The following is a 21,312-nucleotide window of genomic DNA, read 5'->3' on the forward strand; positions in this document are numbered from 1 at the left end:
TTACCTTTCACTATCATAAAACTAACTACAGCACTAAGTGGCTTTGAAGTATCAGACAACTGAGTCCAAAACTAGAAAGACATGGAAAAAATAATAGTATAAAGATGGAAAAGTTAACATAGTCAAGCAAAAAAACAGTTACAAAACATAACCTGTAATGACAGCATATTTTACTTCTCTAACCCAAGCTCTAAATTAATTGGAAATAAAATTTTCACGCAAAAAATAACTCACCACCTGTGCTAAGGATGAAATCTTCCAATCAAAGTCCTCCAGTCACACAAGAGTCGAGAGGTGAGGGTATGTCATCTAATAACAGATTTTCTATCTTGGCAGCACGTGAAGAAGCCAAAAATTGCTCTTTACTCTTTTCTTGATCTTTTCTCCGAGTTTGGAATAGCCACTCAAACAAAAAGACTAAGGGATATAGAACAGATTTTTTCATCCTTTCCACCTCCATTCTGGTAAAAAATTAAGTTTCCAAAAATTGTCATGGTTTCGTAGGCCTGAAAGGGTCTACGAACATTTTTGGGGAGTTGCAGAAGATTGATCACTGCGCTCAGCTCATTTAGGAATTCTTCCAGGAGCACTTCACCTCTCCAACAGATCTACCACTTCAGGCAGTGATAGGCAGATGATCTGTTGGAGAGGCTCAGAGGGCTATAACCACCATCCCTCACTAGGGCCGAAACATACACAGGATAAAATCGAAATTTTTGGGGGTATCACTTTGTACACGTACATTAAAAGTAAAAATTTCCATCAAAATTAGAGGCTGTAATGAATTTTAATACAAATTAGTTTAAAAAATAAGCCTAAATCCTTAGCAGCTTTTGAGTCTTGAATATCTAAAATTCTGAACTCCCATTCAGGGTGGTAATTCCAAAGACTTCCCTGTTTACCAGCCCCCAACTCAATTCCTTACTCCCACTTGGTTCAAATCAAGATCTGCCACTAACTTCAAGAATGCTTGAGTGCTTGAGCACCCCTTCTAATTCCTGTAAGGGTGATCAGCATAGGCTACAACTAGCGACTTGCATATCAAAAATATTTATGTATTTAATTATTATTTTATTTATTATCAAATTCCCGTAAACAGCACGTGACGGCCTTTTACAATGAGGGTTTCCAATATTAACAAAGTACAACACAAACATCCATGCCCTTGATAGGGATCACCTACCCAGGTGGGATTCGAACCCACGACCTACGGTTTGGCAGGCGAGGACTTTACCCCACCGCCACCGAGGCCGGCAAATATATGACAGAACCCAATTTTTTCAAACAAGCTATAGGAGAGACAAAAATTTGGCTTGGGCATGCATATCCTTAGGAATAAAAAGCACATAATATTCAGCAATTGTGTCATTCATTCATCACTCACACCAAGAGCTGCTGATCGATAAACTGCGAATGAACGCTTTTGAACGTGCAGTCAGAAATCTCCACAGTTAAGTGAATGTATCACTCCCACTAGACTGGTGCATATTTTTTCCTGATGCATTACTTGTTTTATGCATAAGCTATCATCTTGGCATTTCTAAGCGAAAACCTTGGCCTGTATTTTCTCAAAAACCATAACCACAAATATGAACATTTTACCTCAGTATTTTATACAAGGAAAAATATTTAAACTTCAGTAAAAGCTGGGTAAGGACAAAACTGTCACTAAACCTAAAAAATTTCAATATGACAGCCAATGGTTTAAACAAGTATGTAATATGTTGGGAAAAAATACATAGTATGGCATGTGGAACTACACTGCAAGCTCAAACCTGGATTCTCACTGCTACTGCTTGAATAACAACTGAGGGCACAACCTGCCTGTATGCCTGCAGGTAAGATCTCATGAACTTCCAGATTAAAATGTGTACGTCATTTCAAGCTTTTCTAACTTGACCGTTGGCAAGTTTTCCATTAGAGGTGGTGAGCAAGCCTTTTGAGACTGCGGCAGAGCTCTTAGTTGGGGGCCTAATCGACAATAGGCTGTGAAATGTTTGCTATGATTAAAATTAACTTTCCCATAGTATACACATATGATTATGCAATCTAAAGAACGTTTCCACATGTCCCATTAGCGGATATATGACAGAGTCATCCAAATGGAGTCCAATGTGAACTGACATAAAATTTTAGGGATTGATTTCCTCCAGGAATGTCACCGATACGGTATATCAGTTCACATACCCCAATAGGAAAACTTGGATTAATGTTAAGATGCACGCAAAGTTTCCCGCAGTACTAATTTTACTCAGTAAACACCAGAACAGGACAAGTGATAAAGGATGTAGAAGAGAAAATATATAAAAACACAAAATAAAACGCTCATACGAGAACTGAAGCGTCAAACTGATTGAAGGATTGATGGTCAATAATGATCATGATGACTTCCAGTTTATTTTTATGTAACTTGGGGTACAAAAATTGTAAAGCCAGAAAAAGTCTTTCTCAAAGGCTTAAGGAACCAAAAATATACATGAGTAAAACATGCAAGGGAACCAAAAATTCTGAGTACAACATACAAACATAATTCCAGTTTTTCACAGCTTCATTTTTTTTAAATCCTAGATTCAACATCTTAGTTTTTATGCAAGCAAATAAATTTTCTCAGGAAATTTTTTTGTGGTTTTTACACAGTTTCCTTGTTCAATGTATTAAAATTATATTATTATAAACCATTAGAAAAAAGAAAGTAAATAAAAGGAAGTGATGAAATAAGTAGCTAGTTTTATGAGTGCTAGGCCACCCCAGTGATGCTAACATGCCTCACTGCCAAGAAAACTAACAAGACATTTTATAAAGACAACACTAGACGTAACACAATTCACTCACTTCATTTTCAAGTCAGAATCTAGAGATGAAAAAGCACAGAAATATTATAATGAAGCATATTTATATTTTTTTAATAATAATAATTTAAGTGATGTCGACTTCAATACATAGCACACCAAGAAAAAAGAAGAAACTATGCGATCTGCTCAGCCATAATCCTAGTGTATGTGAGATAAGTTAACACATTGCATGTACTAGTACAAATAGGGTTTTTCAAGAAATATATATATGTATGTATATCAACTACCTTTTTTCATAAATACAAAATTGGGATGGTAACCCAGATAGGTGGAGTTTAGTATTGAGCTAAAACTCCTTAGATAAAAAAACATTCACCCTGACTGAGATTCAAACCCAGATCTCTAAATTTCCAGTTGAGTGCTTTAGCCAGTTAAGCTACCAAGGCATCATTCCCCTTTGAGGAAATGTGTGGACCATACCAGACAAGGTGGTCTGGACTGATAAGCATATTATGCAACTAGCAATCCAGACCACCTAGCTGCCACCATGTCACCATCATTGTAAAATTAGCTTTCATTAATTATTGTCAAAATGAAATAGTGTTTCCCCAACATTCCTCATTCACAAGATATGAACAAAGCGAGAAAGCATTTTGCATAGAGAAAAATTGTGAATGTTCCATATGTCATGATCATTCTTCTTGACAAATATTGATGCTTTTCATGCAAGAAAGAAAAAGAAAAAATTCTAGGAATTAAAAACCCCAGATCAATGAAGGGAATACCCATTTCTGTATAAATAATATCTTTTCTGGTAGTTCAAAAAAATGGACAAACATAGTACATAACATTGCTCTTCCAAAAATATAAAAAAATAATGTATTCAGTGGTTATATCAAATAAATTACAAACCCATGAATTACATGCATGCTTGGAACTATCCTGAGCATGGGTTGTTATGAAAATACATTCACGTAAAAATTTGTACCCAAATAATGAAGAAATGTGAAGCAATACAGAAGTGAAAACCAACAAATAAATAGATACCACATGAAATAGTATTCCCTTTACTTACTTCAAATATTATTGGCAAACGTATGAATGGAAATATTTGATCCAGAAGCCTTTCAAGAGCAAATAAGGGAGATTTAAAAAGCATTAGCATTGGGTAAAATGAGTAGAATGTATTAGAATGTTAAAAAGTCTGTGAAGAATACATGAAAGCAACCTGCCAACAACATCACCCATATTTCTTACTAGCCATGCCACCCATGTCATCAACAGCCTCTTTGAAACAGAACCTCAGATAAGGACTTTTTTCTACCAAACTCTTGTCTCTGTGGGATTAATTAATATAACAGATAGTCGAGTCTCTCAAAATTTTATTAACATGATGTTTTAATCTATTGCATAAACCTATACCTCAGTTTAGTTACATACCAGTGACTATGTGCCTATTCTGGATAACAGTCTCAAAATGTACTCAGCTCAAAGATATATCCACAGCGTGTTCCAGTCCAAATCTCTTGCCAAATATGTGCATAAAAGTATATTATCTGCTGCGATCAAGCCCCTGCAAAGAAGAAAATTCAAGGGATATTAATTAATGAGCAATCAAAACCTACAGCTGCAAAAGAATTTTTCCAACATCAGCAATTTGCTCTTCTTTGTAAAAAATTGAGAATATTCTGCAACTACCTATATCCACAATCTTCTGCAACTACCTATATCCACAATCCACCACTCTTAAGCACAAAACTGAAAAATCTATTGTTAGAGAACCTAATATTTTGCAAGCACCGATCATGACAAATGTAATGCTTTTCGTGTTACCACAACCAACTACATACGTTCAACATCTTAGGTATCAGAAGCATAATATGAGGCTAGAAATAATTTTTCACAGCATATGGAAATTTTATGATGCAACATTAGCAAGGATGGCTTTAGGGAGGCTGAGCCTAACATCTGAGGGGAGGTCCAAACCACCAGAAAACTTTCAAGAAGTAAATATTTCCTCTTCATTGACCCTCAGTTACTCTGTGAGAATTTCAGCACTAATTGAACAATTCATCCATTAGAATAACTTTGAAAGTTTTCATTACATAAAGACAGCTTCCAGAAGAGTGTACAGCAATGCAGACTCCAAAAGGATGCAATATATTTGTTCAGTCTTCCACAAGCACAGATCCCTAGAATAGGGTGGTTTCCTATTATTTTTTATTGCCTAAATCGAAAGATTATTACTCTTGGAGTACGTATTTCGTGCTTTTAGATTTTTAAATTACGATATCTATTTTTTGCGATTAAATGAAAAGTGAAAATTTTCAAGCGCGCGAAAACGCGACGCGTAAGTATGAATGCCGGGAAATCTCTCCGTACGACGTATTTCTGGTTCCCCCTCCCGCCTTGTGAGGTGACCTTGAGGCGAGGCTTAGCGCTGATACAACGCAGGCTGCTAGCGGGTAGCTGAGTACCCTGCTGGCTGGTAGCGCTTGGCTTAAATAAGGATTATTAATACCTTATCAAACGAAGAAAACTTTCCGACCTTAGCCAGTTTTAGTATGTGATTATTGAGACATGTTTCCCTGAGCTCTGCGCATCATGCATGCATTGGTAACCTCAGACGATGTATAACTCCTATCTTCTCATATAGAAACTAGGTCCCTGTGACGTCACGTGGAGCGGCATCGCATGGGCGCCAATCTGGCCCTTTTCAAATGAGGATAGAAATGGACCATTGCCATTCGTCTAAACCGGTATTTCTAAAACCAAATAATTTGTATATTATGAATACACTAATGGTGAGTAACGAATCGCAATCAATGCCTTTCGTTTTCTTTGATGATGGATACTACCCTATTAGCCCAACACACATTGTATATCTTACTAAAGAAAATAAAAGTATTTCTGATTGATAATAATTCCATAGAATGACAGTACGTAATGATTACAACAGAAACATTTGTAGTTATTGATAAAGTTACTATCTACACATTAAGATATGCATATAACCTTTTAACTATTGTTTTTTCCAAATGAAGAACGTTCCATAGACTCAAATTAGGAAGATATATACTTCAATTCTGACATCATTTAGAAAAAGGTACATATCTTCTATATTATTTCTACTATTTATTACCTTTTTCTCAAATTATACGCAACCAAACTCAAAAAATGAGGTACCAAAATGTACAGAATTTATCAGAGAACATGCAACGGCATATCTTACTTCCAAAATATTGCTATTGTTTGCTAAAAAAAATGTTTTAAAAAATGAAAAAAAAAAATAATAATAATAATCGATTCCGGCAAGATTTTCCTCATCCCAAGAATACAGTTAACGCCGTCAGATCCCACCATACCTTTTAATTTGACTCGCAGACAATTTCCCATTAAGGTTTCCTATGCGATGACTATTAACAAGGCTCAGGGTCAGACTTTGCCAAGAGCTGGCTTATTCCTGCCTGGCCCTGTATTCTCTCATGGCCAACTTTATGTAGCGTTCTCTAGGGTAAGATCTTTTCAAAATATTTTTTTTAATCTTAAGGAAAATGCTAAACAAGTATTAACAGAGGATATTGTAATTACTTCCAATGTTGTGTTTAAAGAGGTCCTCTGACCTCAATTTGTACATGAACATTCCCATTAAATTTGTACATAAGACCCTGCCTTTTTTTTCTACATTTTAAAATAAGAAACGCGCCTATCTCTCTGTGGACCTGCATTGAAAAGAACGGGGGAAGCCCGCTGGGAGCAGGCGCATCATGCTCGTAATTATTTATTCATACATGACATGACCCATGCTAATATTTGATATACAAGTGTTTCCTTTGTTAGGCACAAAACTTATTTCATCCATGTCTCTCATATTATAAGTAGTTCCCTCTAAGAAGGAACCTACAGCAATTGTACTCCGCAGGCACCGGATTTTATGTAATGCCCTCTCTCACAACAAGGTCAGGAAGAGGAGGATAAATTAAGATTCCATCCACCAGATTTGGAGTTAAATGTACCTATCAACCATCTACGATTCGGGAGGAGTCCCCTATAACCAAGGCTTGTATGCACTTGAGATTCGATTGCTCCTTTCTGTGAAAACCCAGTGTTCTATGACCTTACTTATGGTCAGGATGTATATATTTCAGGAAAATCTATGTCTTCCCATTGTAACCAGTGGTGGCTCATGCTTTTTTATGGGGTGATGCGCTTGCCTAACAAATTATTTTCCCCACAGAAGCTAAGAGAGGGGGGCAGCCATCCCCAGTAATTCCTGGAAAAAATGAAATTGAAAGGATGATAACCATTCAGGTGGCTCTCTAGTGAAAGTTATTAATTCACCACCTTAAAATACATTGTTTAAAAATAATCCATGAATATCTAAATGACACTTGTCTATCCATATTAGAACTCAGGCACATTACAACTGAGTGGTATTGAATACCACCAAGGGGCTGAGGAAAGATGTGAAACTGGAACATTAATCTGTCCCTGTATCTTCCCAGGGAGGCATTCAGCACAGCTCTTCCACTTTCCCTTGCACAATAATAAAAAAAAATTAACAACAATAATTGGATATTTCAAATACATATTTTCAATTATGACCTATCAGGTTTTAACAAGAGAATCCAAGCACAAAATATTATGAAATTGACAAAGACCTATTAGGCAGTGGGGTACAGTCCTCGCCTGCCAAACTAAATGTTGCAGGTTTGGGTCCCACCTGGTTAGGGGGTACCAATCCAAGGCATGTGTGTTTGTGTTATGCTTTATTAATTTCGGTACTCCCATTATAAAGGCTGTTTTGTGCTGTTTTCTAGGAAGTTGAAAATAAATAAATTTATAGCCCTTTTCTTCTAATCTATCCAAAACTGTCGATAGTACACAAAGAAATATTTTACACTGATAAGAGGAATCTTAAAACAACGGCAATCATACACCAACATACCCATTCTTCAATGTTGCCCCCTCCTTTGTAGCTACACCTCATGAGTGCACACAAAGCTGTCAAACCTGCCATTCTCTAACCAAGTCACATATATAATACCAAATCTACTTTCCTCCCCACCACTGAATAACTTCATACTAGAGATACGTGAAAATCGCACTTTCATTTTTATTTCATTGCTCTTTCAATAATAGTTTATCGCATTTTGTAGCGTCTATTTTTTTATTTTCATAATGAGGTAGATGACGATAAAATGTAGTGAAACACAGTTCTATGACAAAATACAGAATATTTTAAATAATTATGTTGTAGAACAATAATAAATTAAGGAATAAGACATATAGTGGCGGAGGTGTAGCTTGCCCGCACCCACTTGTAGTTCGCGGTCACGTAGAGTCCCAGCCAACTAATAGCTGGCCAGTCGCTCACATGCTTTAAGCGGTGAGTGTCTGCGGAGCATTTAAACCGCGCTCGGCCCGAAATGTATGAATTTTGGCATCGAAAAGGCAAATTTGCGGTTTAAATATCATAAAAGTCCAGTCATCGCGCCTACGTCGCATTTATTCATGTGCATCGCATCTATATCGTATTTGCGATTTTCACACACCTCTACTTCATACCTATCACTCCAGGAGTCTCCCCCATTCTTCCATCTTACCTCACACAGCCCTAACATATCTATTCTCCCTTTCTCCATTTCCAAATTGATATTTTCTAGCTTACTTGCCCCATTACCGTTCTAAAATTCAATGCCCTTACATTGATTGCAGCATTCTCCCTCTTCTTACCCTTCTTTCTTGGTAAGTCTCCTCACACCCTCCCTAAGGGGGTGGGTCCTGTCGATTGAATTTCTGAGGCTCATTTGATTTTGTGCTATGTTTTCAGATAAGATGCAGTCGATAGGGACGGTTTCTTACATCCATTCCAACCGTATTTATCAATTAACCCCATCATATGGCCTACCATTTATCTGGCTCCTATTTGTCAACCTGCCAGGTTTGAGCCTCTACCGAGAGTAATTGTGAATTATTCCCCTCCCACTTCACCTAGTGACATGATCAAAATTCCTTTTTACCTCTACAAGGCAGTAGCCCAAAGGAAAGGATGGAAATGATAAGGCTAGGAAAGAGAGGCTCATAATAGCACTCATTAAATTAAGCAAACTTAATTAAGCAAAAATTTACCTCTGACATAGATACCTATTTTAGTTTACAAACCAAGTTGTCTGCTGCACTACGCTATGAGATGGACAAAAGCAATCATACCAAGATACTTTTTCCATAGGAAATGTTTTAAAAATCATTCTTAAAATAAGGCATTGGAATAAAAATAAATTGCAAGTACATTGCGATAGGAGTTGATTGTATTTTTTATATGGAAAGTATACCAATTTATAAGTATTTCTATAATTACTGGAGGCTTGAATTGGCATGGCTATAAAGATACAATTACTTAAATTTTCATAAAATACTAAATAGTGGGCGTGAATTAAACAGTAAATTTAGGCAAAAAAACTCTCTCCGCACACATATTGGAAATCAAATTACCTAGGCATAAAAAAGGTGCCAATTTTCTCTAATGCAGGACAAATGAAGTCAAAGAAACATTAGGTAACCTCCAGCAAATATAAAAAATCTTCTTTCAGATGTATATAATGTATACCAAAAATTAAAATCTATCAATGCTATAATGACCCCTAACTTCGAAATAGAATTTGTTGCCAACTGATTGGAGGTAATCTATTGCAGTAAAACTTTCTCCTTCCTAAGCAATTTGTGACCAGTACTTCTCGATCATTTAACCAAGTCTAAGACTTGAAGGCTCCTTGATAGAGATCATATGATGAAAGGTAAGGTCAACGTATAAGGTTAAAGGTGTCATGGTAGAAACCATAAAAATCTAATAACCGCCACAGGAAACTACTTGAACACACTACACAGATAAGTTATAGCTGATTTTGTTAAGCATATCAGCAGGGTCAAATTTAGGTCAATCAAGATTATTATTTTCTGTAATTTGTTTACTACATATAATTAAAGTCCACCAAATACTTCATCCTCACTTGAAATTTAAAAAAACATTTTTTCATTCGATTTGTTGCCCAGTCACTTCACTGAATGGTTAGATTTAGGATTACTACCAACGGCCAAGAGTACGTATCCCCAAACCATATTTCTAAGTACTGTACTGCTCTGAATATAGTTATACATAATATCCCTTTTCTACCCAAAATTTTCAGGAGAAAAGGAATAATGGGAAGCATATTCAAGTTCAAATGTATTATATTTTCCATAGCTGAACCAGTCGCATAGCCAGGGAGGGGTACAGGGGGTCCGGACCCCCCCTATCCCCAAAATATAAAAACACAATTATTTTTCTTCATTAAAGAAAACAAAATATTGAAATATCATGAATTTACGAAATATTTCTTTAACAAATTAAGTTCTCGATTATGAAAAGTGTTAAAATTATTTTGAAACCCTCTACTTAGTACCCTGTTTTTAAAAAATTCTTCCCCCTGGTTTTGGACCTCCCAACCCTCCCCCCCGAATGAAATTTCTGGCTACGCCACTGAGCTGAACCCTTAAAAATATGGAGGGAATTTAATTCGGAGTTAAAACTCTATTCAGTAAAATAATTAATTGTATACAGTAGTGGCGTAGCCAGGAATTTTGTTCGGAGTGGTCCAAAATCAGGGGGAAAGTTTTTTAAAAACAGGGTACTAAGTAAAGGGTTTTAAACTAATTTCAACACTTTTCATAATCGAAAAAACTTCATTTGTCTAATAAATATTTTGTAAATTCATGATTTTTCAATATTTTGTTTTCTTTTATTGTTATGTAAACGCTAAGTGATCGTCAATTGTTACCAAATAAAGGAGATGATGCCAATCCTTGTGGCAGTCTCTCGGATGCTATAATCGTGGTCACATCATTCAACGGGACATTACATTGGCGACGAGGATGCCTAATTTTATGGAGCCATTTGTTGCTGAGGAGGATAGTTGGGGGTCCTATGAAGATAGTTTGTTGCAGTATTTCATAGTGCATGATCTTAAAGCGTGAAATGAGGAAAAGAAGAAGGCGATACTTCTTTCCTCGATCAGGAAGGAGACTTATGAAGTGTTATGCAATCTATGCGAGCCGAAGAGGCCTAGTGAAATCAGTTTGGAGGAAATAACTGAAAAGTTACGTGGATATTTTTCTCCTAAAAAGTCGGTGATCGCTGAGAGACACAAGTTCATGAAGTGTGTGCAAAAGGAGAGAGAGGCTGTGAGAGAATTCGCTGCCAGATTAAGGAAGGAATCCCGCCACTGCAATTATGGAGCGTTTTTGGACCAAGCCCTGCGGGACCAGCTGGTTTTGGGCCTCAAAGATAGTAACATCGTACAGGCCCTATACATAGAAGATGAGTCCATATCCTTCGATAGGGCTGTGGAGTTGGCGGGAGCTAGAGGAAAGGCTTCCCAAAATGTAGCGGACTTTTCAGAAATGGCGGTTCTGGAGGAGAGCCGCGCCGATGTCCATTTTGTATCCAGTGATGGCATCCACTGTGGGAGGGGGGGAGAAGACCAGCGCAGCGACAGAGGGAACCATGATAAGCCGAGGTACACCGAGTCACAGCGGGAGGTGGGAAAAGTAAAAGAGGGCAATGGAAGAGGAGCGAGAAGGGAGTCTGCTATTGTTGCGGGTGGGAGGGCCATTGGAGCAGCAGTTGCAGGTTTAGAAGGTCCAGGTGCGACCTTCGCAAAAGGGTGGGGCACCTGAAAGTGATGTGCCGCAACTCAGGTATGGTGACGAATAAGGTTTTTCATCTAAACATTTGTGAAAATGACAGCATGGTTAGTGAGACAGGTAAAGTGGAAAGGGAGAAAGTAAACTTTGGAACAGAGGAAGAATTGCCGATGTTCGATGTAAAGGAAGTAAGACATAGAGACAAAGGTCCCTGGATGGTCAAGATTAAGTAGAGAGAAAGGACATTTTTATGGAGATAGACACTGGATCGGCGATCTCTGCTATGTCAGAGGAGTATTAGAAAAAAAAATTTTGTGAACTCCCCTTACAGAGTACTAATGTTAAACTGAGGTTGTATTCGAAAGTGGTGATAGAGCCAAAAGGGATTATTTCAGTCACGGTAAATTATCGTGGTGTGAGCCAAAGACTGTGGTTGTTTGTTGTGGAAAATGGTGGGCCACCATTGTTGGGCAGGGATTGGTTTCGGGCTTTGAAATTTTGTGAACCCGTAAATAGAGTTGAAATTGATACCATGGCTAGGGTGAATGAAATATGGGATGCAAAGAAGGATTTGTGGAATGGAGGCTTAGGGCTGCTAAAAGGGGTAACTGTGCAGTTGTACTTAAAAAAAAGATGCAAAACCTATATTCAAACATTCACGAGCCCTAACTTTTGCCTTGAGGAAAAAAGTGGACAAAGAACTTGAGAGATTAGTGGAGTTAGGGGTATTGTATCCTGTAAAGTTCAGCAATTGGGCAACTCCAATTGTACCAGTGGGAAAGAGTGATGGAACAGTTAGAATTTGTGGAGAATTCAAGGTTACTATGAACCCACAATTAGAAGTAGAGCAATAACCACTTCCTAGGGTTGAGGAGTTGTTTCCAAAGTTACGAGGGGGAGAGAAATTTTCAGTCATAGATTTGTTCAATGCCTTTCAACAGCTCTTACTGGATAAGGATTCGCAGGCTCTATGTACCATCAATTCACACAAGGGCCTCTTTAGATATAGTAGACTTCCCTTTGGCATTGCTTCAGCCCCCGCAATTTTTCAAAGAACAATGGACCGAGTGCTACAGGGTTTGAAGGGTATTGCATGTTTTCAGGATGACATAATCGTCACAGGAGAAAACGATGAAAGGCACCTGAACTATTTGAACCTGTTGGATACAGTTGAGTTCTTGGGGCACAAGATCGACAAAGAGGGTTCGCACACTACAACCAGTAAAATTGAAGCCGTACTAAATTCGCCTAGACCAGAGGGGACGTCTCAGTTGAGGGCGTTTTTGGGATTAGTTGAATACTATTCGAAATTCCTGCCAGATTTAGCCTCAGTGTTGTCACCCTTGCATCAGTTGCTGAGGAAGGAGACTGCATGGAATTGGTCGGCCGAGTGTGAAACAGCATTCAATAAAGTAAAACAGCTACTCACATCTACCAAAGTTTTGGCTCATTATGATCAGTCAGTGCCAGTTATTTTGCAGTGTGATGCTTTCCCATATGGTTTGGGGGCAGTAATCTTACACTCCTATCCTAATGGTGAGGAAAGACCAATTGCCTTTGCCTCTCAGTCCCTCAGCAGGGCAGAATCTCACTATGCTTAGATAGACAGGGAAGCGTTAGCTCTTGCATTTGGGGTGAAACGTTTTACGCAGTGCCTGTATGGACGAGAGTTCATTTTGAGAACATATCATAAGCCATTGATACATATTTTCGGGGACAAGAAGGGAATCCCTCCAATGGCAGCAAATAGATTACAAAGGTGGGCAATTATCCTTCAAGGTTTTAATTATAAAATAAACCATGTGAGTGCTGAGGAAAATAAAATTGCAGATGGGTTATAAAGATTGTCATTGCATTGTGAAGGGGTAACATTTGAAGAACTATCCTATATAGAAGTAGGGGAAATGGAGTTTGCCAGTTACTGCCAAGGATATCTATTCTGAAACTAGAACAGATGCTGTACTGAGCAAAATTTTGGACTATTGCATGCTGGGTTGGCCAAGGGAGGTAGAGTCTGAATTAAAAATATATTTTCACAAGAGGCATGAGTTAACAGTGGAACAAGGGTGTATTATGTGAGGAAACCGGGTAGTGATTCCAGAACAGTTGAAAAAAAAATTTGGACGAGCTTCATTCAAGTCATTTGGGGATAGTTAAAATGAAATCACTGGCTAGATCTTACGTGTGGTGGAAATTTAAATCTTGATTTGGAGTCGTTGGCAAAGTCTTGTTCATCGTTATTAATGAACAAATCCATGCCAAATAGAGCACCGCTAAAATCTTGGGATTGGCCTGAAAAGACTTGGTTCAGGCTTGCTTTCAGGTGTGTCTTCTTGAAGGTGTCCATTCTTGAAATCAGTGTGGTAAGCTGTTGCTAATTATTGTCAACCCTAGACCACATCTCTTTTTCAGTCAATACCATGTTTTTCTCCTTCAGATTATCATCGCACTTGTTATAAAACATCTGCCTGGGTACCTGGTCTTCTGGTAGTAGGCATTTGGTGCTGCGGCACTCCGATAATGAAAAGTGGTGGGGGTTGTATTGTATTCTTCTGGTTGAACTGCATTCTCCTTGTACACTAAGTGATGAGAGAATTCTAATAATTTTTGAAACTTCCGTAATATTCAACAAACACATGATTTGATCCGTATCTACTCATTTTTTGGTGAAAGCCAGTCATATTTTGCCACAAGATGTAGTGTTTTTGTGGTCTTCATCTCTTTTTTGAAGCAAGCGAATTGGCATTGGTATGCTAGATGCAGGATCCAGACACCTCCCCCTTGGCTACTCCACTGGTATACAGTTATTTATCAAAGTAAAGACTACAGGCTGGTCATATAACGGATAACCATTTGCCATTGAAGACGGTGGCCACCACAAAGAGGAGGAATTTACAAATTTTAAATGTAAAAATATGCTCAGTTCTATGGTAAATTGGTGGCTTAATTAGGAAGCCACTGATTAGAGAAGGCTGCTTGGGCAGGATTAACTTTTATGCCAATTTAAAGAGTGTGGTACATTTTCAAAATTTCCACATATAATAGCACACACATGTATAATCAGTATCCATATTTAACATCAATGTAGCATCAAAAACCTAAGAGGTGAGATCAAACTCCCAAATTGAAAAGGCAGCATACCAATGCCAATTCGCTTGCTTTAAAAAAGAGATGAAGACCACAAAAATACTACATCTTGTGGCAAAATATGACTGGCTTTCACCAAAAAATGAGTAGATACGGATCAAATCATGTGTTTGTTGAATATTACGGAAGTTTCAAAAATTATTAGAATTCTCTCATCACTTAGTGTACAAGGAGAATGCAGTTCAACCAGAAGAATACAATACAACCCCCACCATGGAAAAGTGCACTTTTCATTATCGGAGTGACTCAGCACCAAATGGCACCAAATGCCTACTACCAGAAAACCAGGTACCCAGACAGATGTTTTATAACAAGTGCTATGATAATCTGAAGTAGAAAAACATGGTATTGACCAAAAAAGAGATGTGGTCTAGGGTTGACAATAATTAGCTACAGCTTACCACACTGATTTCAAGAATGGACACCTTCAAGAAGGCACACCTAGAAGGTATTCCATCATTGAATGACAAACTGATGGTAATCTACTCCCAGTAAAATAGGATAGGACAAAATGTACTTTATTAAATAAATGACTAATTAAGCATCTAACATCTCTTTTTTTACTTTGTAACATAATAAATGTAATTGTAATAGCTTTGGTTTATTGTAATGTATTACTGTATGAGTGGCATTGAACCATGTACCATATTCCGACCATCCATTCTTACAAAAGTTTCAATGCTCTAAATTTCAAATTGGAATGAAATCCATCCAAGCGCTTGACAATGGTGTTCTTTATATCATTGGGCTGCAGACTTTCATAACAGTATATGACAAGAATCAAGACTATAAATTATGTGTAAGATGAAATAATTCTTTTTGTACCGCTCCACTATCACAAGCCTGAGTTCAATGTAGAATGAAAATTTCATAAAAATCTTTATAATGCTATTCATCATCTCTAGGGAAAATTTCACCTCACTAAAGCAATAAAACTAAATGCGCAATTGTATGTATTAATTGTATTTGATAATATTGAATGGAAGGCAACAAGAACTCTTAAATCGGCCTCAAATTTTTAACTTCAGTAATCACATAATATAATAAGAACACTAAATATTACACCCTCTTTCATCATACGGTTATCGCAAAATAACACAGCTACCTAATGAAATTCCTTTCGCAAAAAAAAACAGAAAACGAAGTCTCCCCAATGCATCTACAAATGGATGCTTCAATTCATGTAAACGGCCAACATAAAGATATATAAGGACCCTCAAGTAATGAACTAAACATGAATACTGTTTCGCGTATGTTATTTACCACCAAATTTATATTTATTTTCATCAAAATTAATAGTCGTCAGTGCTATCTATGCTCCACCTTTGTTTTCCAACTACCTATTTTAAATGCACAAAGGTTAAGAAAAGACTTCGCTGCTTCACTTTCGAAGTCTTTTCTTAACCTTTGTGCATCATGAAGGAGTTTCACCATGTCACGCCAACCACCTTCGCACCTATTTTAAAGATACAGTAGTGCATAAGACGCGGATTGTTAAAAATTTGATTGGTTCATGAGCCTGATCGGTTGATAGAAGTAACATTATCATCACACAATCTTTGTTGTGAACGACAGAGGGAATTATAATACATAATATTAGTACACATTACTCCCAGAAAAATCCAATTCTACACATCTATGGCATGCACTAATCGTAACAACGGCTACGCCGTGTCACGTCATGTGTACAGCCCTCGACGGCGCATACTGGGTTTGAATTAAATATTCTGAAACGTAGCTCGTTGTAATAAATACCATGCGCTACTAAATGTACGTACTTTTAATTGCGAAAAAGACACACAGTAAGAGACCATTTTAATTCCTTGTCCTTCAAAATCTCATAACCAAAAGTACTTCATTGCGACCAACCTCATAGCTATCAGTCATTGATGAATTATTGGTCAAATCTTCGTCATCGACGGAATCTAAATCACCATCTTCATCGGTATCTAGGTCGTCATCTATTTCCAATTCATCGGTATCACTGTCATTATCTTCGTCATCATTCCTCCAATCGTCATCCAGAATATCCACAAAGCGGTTCCTTTGGTCCAGGACTACTTCTCCTTCAAATTCTTCGTCACTATCATCATCGTCACCTTCATCTTCATCATTTCTCCACTCATCATCGATAATCTCCACCAATCGGTTCCTTCTATCTTGCATTAAGTCCGCATCAAAATCGATTTCAAGTTGCATTCGCACATCCAACACCATAAGCCCAACAATAAGGAGAATTGGTAACCTAAACCTAGATTCCCAAGCAAGATGCAGTAGAAATAGAAATCCTGATCGAATGGGTCCACCGACTTCCACAAATGAATACCGAGGCATTCCCAGGAATTTGTCATCCATTTCTAATAGGAGGGTCTTCGGAATCTGTAAGGAGAACGGACATTCGTTACAAATAGGTCAAAAGACACCGAAGTTTAAGCAACACAACTCCTTTCTGATGCATTATTTACCATCTGTTCCCACTGTCATATGCCGTCCCTTACACACCATTCCGAAGTTGTTAATTTACTTGTAAACCGCTTGCAACATGATCGGGCTCTTGAAATGCTTGCCTATTTAGACATGGAAAAATAAATGTGCCACCATTCTGACTTGGCGTAAACAGCAACATAAACATGGAACAACCACCACAACACCAGCCACGAAAGTAAATTGAAACACGAAAATCTAAATAAATGAAAGTCGAAAATATATCGTAGTGGTGGGATGGGGGAGTGATCGAGGGAGGAGGGAGGGATCAAACTGGATCAAACATCATGGCAGGGATTGGTAGGGATGGCAGTGCTTTGTCGTTGATGTTCAGTGGTTGATAGCAGCTGTCGTCGGAAAAGGTTTTTTGTTATCGCTTACCTTTGAACTGTGATGTACGAATGACTGTGCTGCTCGCTGTAGTTTCAGCGTCTTGATAGATCCACCGCAATGGAAACAAATTTCACAGGAAAACGAGCTTTGGTGACAGGAGCCGGACAAGGTAGAATATTTCATTACAGCCTTTTTTGTTTTTTCTGGGCCTTATTTTACGTTTCCTATCTCTTAATGATTTTCTTAGGAATCGGTAGGGAAACTGCAAAGAAACTTGCCGAGTGCGGCGCAAAGGTTGTAGCGCTTTCGAGGACTCGAGAACATTTAGATTCATTGGCCGCTGAAAATCCAAGCATTGATGTAATATGTGTGGACCTTGCCGACTGGGAAGAAACCAGAAAGTGTGTAATGTCTCTTGGAGATGTTGATTTGCTTGTGAATAATGCTGCCGTTGCTCTGTTGGAACCATTTCTTAGCATTGAGCCGAAGAACATTGACAGGTAGTCCACTGAGACTCATTCAATTAATGGCATTTTAAGTACGTTTTCCCAGTGTGAAATAACCGAAGGTAACTTTTTACCATAAAATTGTGCCAGGTCATTTGATGTGAACGTAAAAGCTGTGATAAATGTCAGCCAAATAATCGCGAAAGGAATGATAAGTAGAAAAACTGGAGGATCAATAGTCAACATCTCTTCGCAGGTAAATAGCCGAGACAGAATTTTTTTTCATACACCTCAAAGGTTACTGCCTATAAATTTATGGAAAATAAATTAATCCCTTTCTACCTTCGTTTATAAAGGCATCTCAAGCAGCTCTGCAGGACCATTCTGTTTACTGTGCCACAAAAGGAGCTCTTGACATGCTCTCGAAGGTTATGGCTTTGGAGCTTGGGCCACATAAGGTTTGTCAATGCTATGTTACAAGTTGTCATTTCCATATATGAAGATCCAAGATTACTTCCATAAAACAAGGGGCAAAGGAATGTCTTTGAACTTATCGAGAGTTAATTTTTGTACTCATGGTGCTGATTCTGTTTCTTTAGGGTGGTGTATCTTCAGTGTCACCTTTTGTGTAATATATAACCTTTCCAATGACTATTGTGTTCGTTATTGTTATTATATTTTTTTACTTCCCCCTTTCCTAGAGAAACTTAAATCTAGCCATGCATGAATGATTTAATTTTTAGTATTACTCTATTAGACTTTGTATAAATTTATCTGTGGACTCATGGAATTGGGTGCCATCCCTACCTACTATTTTTAAGTGCTTGTATCAAATTTTTATCATTAAAAAAATGTGTATTGTAAATGATTTTGTTCTAAATGGTTTAAGTGAACTTCAAGGTTTTATATTGATGGTAAAAGCGACAAATTGAGCATGTTTTATTGCATTTTAAGGTAGTTAATTTAATCAATCAATCTAAGAAATGTGGGCTGTCCTTTGCAGTTAATGCATTTATTCCCTGGGCAAAACAGTCCGTTGGTCCTCGATGGGTCCATAGATTTAGAGTAATTTCCTCTGTATGCCCTTATTACCAATTATCTTCGATGTAAACATCCAACGATATTTGTTTTGTATAAAGCAATGTAGTACGTAATCATATCTACCCATTCCATTCCTACCACCTTTTGTCATCTTCTTGGTATGTTCCTGTAGTAAGCATGTAAGACTAAGATTGGCAGCCTTTGGAGGAAACCCTTGTCGATTATCATTGACTCTTATTCCCTTTGTATAAGTATTAAGTCTTTATATCTTGTATCAAGCAGTAGTGAATACAGAAAAAATCAAGGGGGGCGCAAAAGATACCTTGAGGTACCGTTACTTTTATGGTAATAAAAAATAATCAAGTCACATGCTAAGTGTAAGAAAGTTTTAACTAAAGTGATTACGCTCAAATAAAAGCCAATGCCGTTTTAAGATATAAAAAAGTTAAAATTGTGGTTCTGTTATGTTTGGCAATGCAGGCAACCCCACAAAGGGGGGGCACACGCCCTCCATCTGTATCCAATGCTGGTATCAAGTGTTATGAAAAATCTAATCAGTAAAAGGAGTCTTACGTAAATTTCGTAATAACTTTGTTGATGTGTAAGGGAATTGCCTCCACATATTTATCTAACCATTAATTAATTTAAGCGTTGGCATGGGTAAGGTAGTTAGTCCAAAAAAAATCAAAATTTAATTTTTTCATGGAGAAGGTATAAGGTAGAAAGTCAATTGGTACAATATATCTGTTGCTACGATTGATGAAGTTTGTACACTTACATGAAGCTTCACAATGTTAGCTAGACTCTTTCTTTCGTCTCCAGTACCATTCACTTTTAGTTACTTACTACCTTTCCCATGTCAACGCTTCAATTGTTAACATGATGCACGGCATGAACTAATTATAGTGGCTTATTAAATGGGAAATAAAAATAACCTGTGTGCATCATACAGTGGAACCTCGTTAAAGCGAGTACGGGCTATAACGACACCCCCGCTATAACGAGAGATAGCCGATGCACCGTCAATTGACCCTATAATAAGAGTGTTAAAAAATTCGTTTTTACGAGACCCTTTCGGTGTTGGCTCTCGCCATAGCGAGGGTTTCACCGCCGGAAGACTTTCATCAAGACTCCTTAACCACTGTAATTGCTAGCGATCTGTTAGAAATGAAGTTAATAGAGTGCTCAGTCTCAAATTTATGTGGTAAACTGTCGTTCGATAAATATAATGATTAACGAAACAATGCTTTGCACGATTTTTATTCAGTGCGGCGCTGATAAATTGTTTGAATAGTTAGTCGTTATTTGAGTAAGGAAATTTAGTGATGCAAAAAAACATCGCCTTTCGTCTGGATTTATGCTTACGTTTATCGGATAGATATTTATCTGTCGCCGCATCACTCCTGTTCCTGTATATCTGTTCGCAACAGGTATATTGGCTATTATTTTCTCCACCTCCGGTAAAGCGACAATTCGCTATAGCGAGTGTTTATTAGTGTACCGTGGGGTGTCGTTATATCGAGGTTGCACTGTAACATGTTAAGCTCCTAAAGGGATGCTATGGATTGAGATAATTTTAAGGCTACAGAATTTTTCTAGCAATTTGCTAATGCATTCATTACATTCTAGATTCGAGTCAACTGTGTGAACCCAACTGTTGTCATGACAGCAATGGGGAAAATTGGCTGGTCAAACCCAGAGAAAGCAAATCCAATGTTGAAAAAAATTCCTCTTGGTCGCTTTGCCGGTAAGGGTGTGTTAAGAGAACTGGCTATAGCCCCCGACTTAATTGTGGATAGAAATCATTGACTTCACATGTCAAACTATGATTCGAACGAAAAAAAAAACTGTCTAGACATTCACTTGGTTCTACAGAATGCTCTCAGTGAGAAATTATGGAATTAATACTTTTACCATTGGTCTTCTCAAAGCTAAAATAACCATGAGCTTAAATAAATTGATCTGAGAATATCAAGAAAATGTATAGTGAATTAATAAGATCCTTGAATAATAACACAGCCATACGGTTTCACAATATATAGCTGCAAATTTTTACATAACCTTCCCATTATTGTTAACAGTTCTTGAATGTTACTTCTTCTTGCATGATAAGTGATGATGTTTCAATATGTTATTATGTTCTTCGAATAGGTAAATAATTAATCTCCTTGGTCTATCTTGTATTTACAGAAGTTCATGAAGTGGTTGATGCTATCCTATTCCTCCTCAGTGATAAAGCTGATATGATAACTGGTATTACATTACCTGTGGATGGAGGATTTTTGGCTTGCTAAGTACAATGAATATAGTATCATTTTAAGTGGGATAAAGTGGTCGGAGCTGTACATGAATTGAAAAATAGTCAGTAAAGTGCTTACAAAAGTAAT

General features: G+C 37.5%; 2 protein-coding genes across 4 annotated transcripts in view; one reads left to right on the plus strand and one right to left on the minus strand.

Annotated features, from left to right (window-relative positions):
* LOC124158433 (phosphopantothenoylcysteine decarboxylase subunit VHS3) overlaps nt 1–17,277 on the minus strand; it is a 29,146-nt gene extending 11,869 nt beyond the window's left edge. Inside the window, exons 1-4 of one of the 3 annotated variants that reach the window (XR_006864787.1) lie at nt 17,087–17,277; nt 16,491–17,000; nt 4,233–4,365; nt 2,376–3,509 (exon numbers count right to left, since the gene is read on the minus strand). Coding sequence is in view for 1 of the 3 variants with exons in the window: in XM_046533520.1 (XP_046389476.1) it covers nt 16,452–17,000; nt 17,087–17,089 (552 nt within the window). In the remaining 2 variants the exon portion in view is untranslated. Of the gene's footprint in view, nt 1–2,375; nt 3,510–4,232; nt 4,366–16,383; nt 17,001–17,086 lie in introns of those variants that run through there. The other 2 variants (XM_046533520.1, XM_046533543.1) reach the window with 2 other exon arrangements.
* A 124-nt stretch (nt 17,278–17,401) lies between these two features.
* On the plus strand, nt 17,402–21,311 carry LOC124158424 (L-xylulose reductase). The gene is made up of 6 exons (XM_046533508.1): nt 17,402–17,607; nt 17,686–17,938; nt 18,035–18,140; nt 18,241–18,342; nt 20,555–20,672; nt 21,116–21,311. Exons 1-6 carry the CDS (start codon nt 17,556–17,558, stop codon nt 21,217–21,219), a joined length of 735 nt encoding a protein of 244 aa, XP_046389464.1. The 5' UTR covers nt 17,402–17,555; the 3' UTR covers nt 21,220–21,311.
* Nucleotide 21,312: the final 1 nt, after the last annotated feature.

Source organism: Ischnura elegans, chromosome 1 (genome assembly GCF_921293095.1).
Source record: "Ischnura elegans chromosome 1, ioIscEleg1.1, whole genome shotgun sequence".
Lineage (NCBI taxonomy): Eukaryota > Metazoa > Arthropoda > Insecta > Odonata > Coenagrionidae > Ischnura > Ischnura elegans.